This window comes from Malus domestica, chromosome 15 (assembly GCF_042453785.1).
Source record: "Malus domestica chromosome 15, GDT2T_hap1".
Classification (NCBI taxonomy): domain Eukaryota; kingdom Viridiplantae; phylum Streptophyta; class Magnoliopsida; order Rosales; family Rosaceae; genus Malus; species Malus domestica.
Window position 1 is genome coordinate 30,610,928 of NC_091675.1, and position 6,237 is coordinate 30,617,164.

The following is a 6,237-nucleotide window of genomic DNA, read 5'->3' on the forward strand; positions in this document are numbered from 1 at the left end:
CATTGTTAGTGTGTTCAAGATAAGTGTGTTTTTTTGTTAAGCATCCATATGGGAGCAGCCTTGAAACATGTTAGTTACCTTTGCAAATAAAGCATTAACAGGTGTGCAGTATGCCTTTCCAAATGAATTCAGGCCTACCAAGACTCGATGAAATGACGATATGCATGCTATTTTTGGTAAAAAAAAAAAATTGCGCGCTAGACTCGCCTAATATTATTTCCTAGATCCACCACTACATGTACGCACTTGGAAAATATCTCCATGAGATTGTAACTTTTCTCACCATCAAAAACGTGCTATATCATATACTAACCAGAAAAGGAGTCGTCCAATTGATTTGGTCAATGTTCTTTATTCTTTGGCTTGGGAAAGGGTGAATAGGCGAGGGAGATTTTGGAAATGTCCACGAACCTGAATTATCCGTCACTGATGACTCTAACAATTTCAGAAAGATGTATTTGGTCGTACTCTTACATTTCTTGCATGTTACCCAACCATATAGTATATATATGTACGTACACCCCCAACAAAATACACAACAAACCCTCAACGCAATTAAACAGAACAAACTCTTTGCGATTTTAATATTTTCAATCACTCGATCTCTTTTGAAATTAGCTATCAAACACAGATACACAATATCTTAAATACAAAATGTCTCAAGAAATATCAGTTGCAGAAGAGGAAGTAGTGAAAGCCTATGGATGGGCCGCTAGAGATTCCTCGGGGGTTCTCTCTCCATTCCACTTCACTAGGAGGTACTCAATTATTTCTTCATATCAGCGCTACATTGATGATCAAATTTTTTTCAACAAACAATATCGTAGTTTTTCATCTTTACCGTTCATTTATGGAATATGTGGTTACATATCTTTTGGTGACAAATTTAGCAACTCTAAGTTACTGATGTATAAGTAAGATACAGGTTTCATTAGTAGTAACAAGTTGGTGTTATGTGTGTTTCTTTTTACTTGCAGAGCCACTGGTAATAATGATATCCGCATCAAGATACTCTATTGTGGCATTTGCCACTCAGACCTTCACCTTGCCAAGGACGAAGTTGGAATGACAATCTATCCCATCGTCCCAGGGTACGTACCTACTTTCCTTACTCAATGTATTATCTCTAATAATTAAGCTGATTTTGAGTAATTCTTTTTCGGTTGTCAGTTTTTACATCATAAATTTTTTTTGTAGTCATGAGATTGTAGGCGAAGTGACAAAGGTTGGGTGCAATGTCACAAAATTCAAAGTAGGAGACATAGCTGGAGTTGGGTGCATGGTGGGTTCATGTCGCTCATGCAATAACTGCACGCAGGACTTAGAAAATTACTGCCCCAAAATGGTGTGGACATACAACAAACACCACGAAGACGGATCAAGAACATTTGGTGGATACTCGGACAAACTAGTAGTCGATGAACACTTTGCTGTCCAAATCCCAGATAACTTGTTGTTACAAGGTACTGCACCTATGCTGTGTGCTGGGATCACAGTGTACAGTCCAATGAGATACTTTGGACTTATGGAGCCTGGTAAGCACTTGGGTGTTGTTGGACTTGGTGGCCTTGGCCATCTGGCCGTGAAGTTTGCAAAAGCTGTAGGAGCAAAAGTGACTGTAATCAGTACTTCCCCGAATAAGAAGAAGGAAGCAGTGGAGCAACTTGGTGTTGATGAATTTCTGATTAGTCATGACCAGGAGCAATTGCAGGTATATTTATAACATTTGACATTTCCATTTAACCTGCAGAATTCAGTTCCTTTTTGGGTTAAATGAACATTTGATAACAAAGTCCAAATAAGGCGGTTGTGGACCTGCACCAGTGAGATCTTTGTAACAAGAATTCACTAATTTGATTAACAGTATCTAATTAAAGTCCAACAACATAACACGTCAAACTGTTGAGCAAAATTTTTTTTCTCATTGTGACCGTTTCATTTGAAGTTTGTGTTTATTACATACTTAGATGTGATTACATGCAATTAGGTTGCCATGGGTACAATGGACGGCTCATTGTGACCGTTTCATTTGAAGTTTGTGTTTATTACATACTTAGATGTGATTACATGCAATTAGGTTGCCATGGGTACAATGGACGGTATCATCGATACAGTTTCGGCCCCTCACCCTCTCTTGCCATTGACTGAGTTGTTGAAGACCAATGGAAAACTAGTTCTGGTGGGTGCTCCAATCCAACCTCCCGAACTACCAGTTTTCCCGTTAATCTTGGGTAAGTTCATTTTTTTTCCCTAGCGGCTAGTTCTGCTTACATTTTTTGTTTTAAGATTGATCGAAACTCTATAAATCTCTAATAGGGAGGAAGCTTATTGCTGGTAGTGCAATTGGGGGAATGAAGGAGACACAAGAGATGATAGATTTTGCAGCAAAGCATAATATCACAGCGGACGTCGAAGTTATTCCGATGGATTACGTCCACACCGCCTTTGAAAGAGTTGCCAAGGCTGATGTTAAGTACCGCTTTGTCATTGATGTGGCAAACACCTTGAATTCTCCGTATTGAACAATGCATGGACAGAAAATTGGAGTGGCTTGAACCTTCGTAGCCATCGTGTGATGAGGGAATTGGAAGAGAATTGCTAGAATCGTTCATGCGCATTGCGGCAGTTGTTTTAATTCAGTCATCTTATATTTGATAGATGAAGGATGTGTTCAAGGTGTGTGAGTGAATTCTAATTTTTTCGTGGCGCTTGTTCTATTGGAAATAAAAACAGAATGATTTCTTAGAAGCAAATTAATTAACTCTGAAAATAAGTTGAACGTTTTACTCAGTATTTGTCACAGCCCGTCCCGGAAGATAATTTTCAATGACAATTTTACCCTTGGATGTTAAAGTGTATTGTGTGATTTAAGTTGGATTTGGACCCATTTATTATTTTTTTCCCTAAGTTGTTGGACCCAATTGGAAGTAAGGCAATTATTGGTTTTTGATTGGTGGCTTTTGGACCACACACATACCTTCTCTCTCTCTCTCCCGTGGACTTCTCTCTTTCTTCCTCTCGGCATTTTCGTACGGGAAATCCAAGAACCATCTCAAACCTTGCAGATCGAAACCAAGGTAAGCAATTTCGTGTTCCTTGTGACCTCAGGAGTCCATTGGTACAAGTTTTAGAACCTGAAACCTTCGAAAACCCCGTGAAACCTAGCCCTCGAATTGTGCACTGTTCATGCACACGTAAATATGTTGTTTTCAGGGAATTCTAAGCTCATAGGAAGCTTAATGAGGTCCTCACGAGTCTCGGGGTTCATTTGAAGAATTTGGACGTCGGGATCGTGGGAAACGAAGAGTTGCAGGTTTAGTCTGAATTTCGAAGCTTCCCGACGTGATTTCGTGAGATTTGAAGCTCCAAATAGGTATAACGCCATTCTTCTCACTCTAAGCTTTCATTTGGTTCAAATTTCATGAAAAATGGTTGAGAAACGAGTGAGAATAGTGAGTTTAAAGTTTTACCCAGTTTTCCGACGACCTGCGACTCGCCAGGGACGAAGACGGAATATTTCGTCAGTTTGGACAGAATATTTCTCACGGCGTAAGTTAATTTGGACAGTTTCCGTTGGGTTTTAACGTAATATTCCGAGGAATATTCCTAACGGCAGTTAGGGAATCCATCAAGATTCCTTGCGCGTGGTGGCGCGTTTTGCCGTCCCCTTACCGACACGTGAAGGCGCGTGGGAGGTCCAAAAATAATTCTAAAAATATGGGGATGATCCTGAGGTTGTATAGATCACTATGGTATATTCATATACCTATTTTGAGCAATGTATGAGAAGTTATTAGCTAGTTTGCCTATGTGCTTTAAAAATAACGTTTTTATAGTTAATTCGCATATAGGTGAAACTTATCCCAAGGACGAGCGTATCCACGGGCGACTCGGGGGCTACGACCCTTCGACATATCAGTGAGTGGGCTTTTGTTTTCAATATATATTTATATACTTGATATATTTCCCAGAAATGCTTTTTTAAAGAAAGTATGCTTTGAAATAATATGCCAAATGCTTCTATATTTTGATTATGCATTGCATGGTTGCATATATGTATAAATGTGGTGCCGTGGAGGCGCAGGTGAGTTCAGGTAAGTTATGTTTGGTTGTGTGAATCATCGATGATGTTATATGCGATATGTGATTAAGTAATATTGAGCTCATAAAGTTGCACCTAGGGTGATTGTGAATTAGCCAGAGATATGAAGTACATGCCTGTTTATTTACATCACCTCTCATACTATATGCTCATATTGGATCCAACTTAAGTACACAATCTTGTCGTATAAACCTTATTATGGTTCTGGCTCGTAGGTAACTAGCGATTTATCGCCTGGCTATTATGAGAGAATAAAATTGAGCATGATTATATTTCACCCAATCTTGTCGTACAGACCATTTTCAATGGTTCCGACTTATGTGTAGTATATTGCCGTATAGGTCATCGTAGTGAATCTGGCTAGATTGAGTTTGAGCTATGAATTCAGCCGTACAGACTACCACCGAAGTTCCGGCTAACATATCACATTTCTATGAAATTGTTCTTACCTGAATTGCTTACTCTGTTATATCTTGGCATAGCATAAATATGAATATGATTATGTGAAGCATGAACTAAATTTATATGATTTCAGATACATTCATTTATGTATATGCTTATATTCTGATTCTGGGAAAAATTATACATGTTTTACAGCGAGGGGTTAGTATATTGATAAATGAAATGATTTTGTAAAACATTTGTTTTCGTCCACTCACGTTTTTTGTTTTGCGCCCCTCTAGGTTCTAAGTAAGCTTGTTGTTGGTGGCTTGGGATTGTCGACTGTTCTAACCTAATTCATTAATAGTAGGACATTCCTGGTACTGTATAAATAGTACTTGTCCTACTGGACTGCACCTAAACTTTATGCTCTGATTAGGATGTTTACTGTTGTAATTAACTCCTATCACTTTCTATTTGGTAATGCACTCTAGTAATCTGGTTTTTTTTTATTATTCGTATAGTTTCTATCACGTGACGGCCAACATGGCTACGTCACCCTCGCATGACGGCCAACATGCATTGACCTCGGTCGGGGTGTGTCAATATTCTTCGATATGCAAGGACCACATTGGTAGTAGTACTATCATCTTCCTTTAAAATCATGGTTCTTTTTATATTAACTTATTGAGTCGAGTGCCATGCCCGCTGCGATGTCAGAGTTAAAGATGTTAGAGTTAGTTAAGCTATTCCTTAATGACAAGAGCATCTCTAAGATAAGCTGTAAAACCACTAAAATTATATATTAAAGAGTCAAATTTAAAAAATAATCATCTTCAAGAGACTCAATAAAATTTGGCGAGAATGGTTTCTTTTTTGTTTCACACAAGAAAATTCACAACAAGCTGAATAAACTGAATATCACTCTATTTAAGCTTTTGCTTGTGTAATTTATTTATTTTATTTTGTGCAAGCTATGAAACTAAGTTTGAAGTGCTTCTTATACGAGCCAAGCTCAATTAAAAAATTCGAGTTGTTTCGAGCTATTTATATAACTTGGTTCGGTCTGGAACAAAAATGGCAACTTGTTAGCATATTTTAGTGATATTTTATTTATTCTAAAACCCGATGGATGAATAATGTTCATTAAAGGGGCGTTTGTTTGCACTCGTTAGGGATTAAAGATTAGTCCAGTACCGTGTTTGTTACTCCCACATATTAGCTTTAATGGTATTAGCCTGGATACGCCTCAACTAAGGGCCTCGCTAGCAGGTCTTAGTGAGATCCCCACAAAACCACGGGACTGCTATGACGCATCTGTTCTTGCACGTCGCTTCCTCTCTCTGCCCCTTGCTATATCTCTTTGCACCAATAACCCAGACTCAGATTGATGTCGGCGCACCCACTCCTCTTCGCCGAGGTGACAGAACGCTTATTGGGTGGTGAATCAGTTAGAAAAGGGAAAGTTTATTTGACTATCGCGACTGGCTGGGGGTTGGGGTCGACAGAGACGACTCGAAGGTTGGGTTCAAAGACCTTGAAAGCTGGGTTCGAAGGCTGAATTGGAAGACGGCTGCCTAAAGGCTGTGGTCGACCACAACTGCCCAAAGGTGACGAAGATGGATTTGTGGTGCTGTCAGTTGGATTTACGGACTTGTGGTTGTGGCGTTGTCGTCGTTCCAATCTATGGCGCAATTCAATTTCTGGGCTAAGATTTCAGAGCCTCAGATGCCGATGGACAAAAGGATTGATTG

The 6,237-nt window shown here is 39.2% G+C and overlaps 1 protein-coding gene across 1 annotated transcript; it reads left to right on the forward strand.

Annotated features, from left to right (window-relative positions):
• Positions 1-550: 550 nt before the first annotated feature.
• Positions 551-2,899, forward strand: LOC103401550 (probable mannitol dehydrogenase). Its single transcript, XM_070814141.1, has 5 exons — positions 551-758; positions 978-1,091; positions 1,198-1,711; positions 2,078-2,231; positions 2,317-2,899. The coding sequence occupies exons 1-5, from the start codon at positions 655-657 to the stop codon at positions 2,520-2,522; spliced, it is 1,092 nt and encodes a 363-aa protein (XP_070670242.1). The 5' UTR covers positions 551-654; the 3' UTR covers positions 2,523-2,899.
• Positions 2,900-6,237: the final 3,338 nt, after the last annotated feature.

Excerpts from the sequence above, each read along its gene's own strand:
- LOC103401550 (XM_070814141.1), top strand. The coding sequence starts at position 655 with ATGTCTCAAGAAATATCAGTTGCAGAAGAGGAAGTAGTGAAAGCCTAT. Across the intron at positions 759-977 it reads CCATTCCACTTCACTAGGAG|AGCCACTGGTAATAATGATA; the intron begins GTACTCAATTAT and ends TTTTACTTGCAG. Across the intron at positions 2,232-2,316 it reads AGTTTTCCCGTTAATCTTGG|GGAGGAAGCTTATTGCTGGT; the intron begins GTAAGTTCATTT and ends AATCTCTAATAG.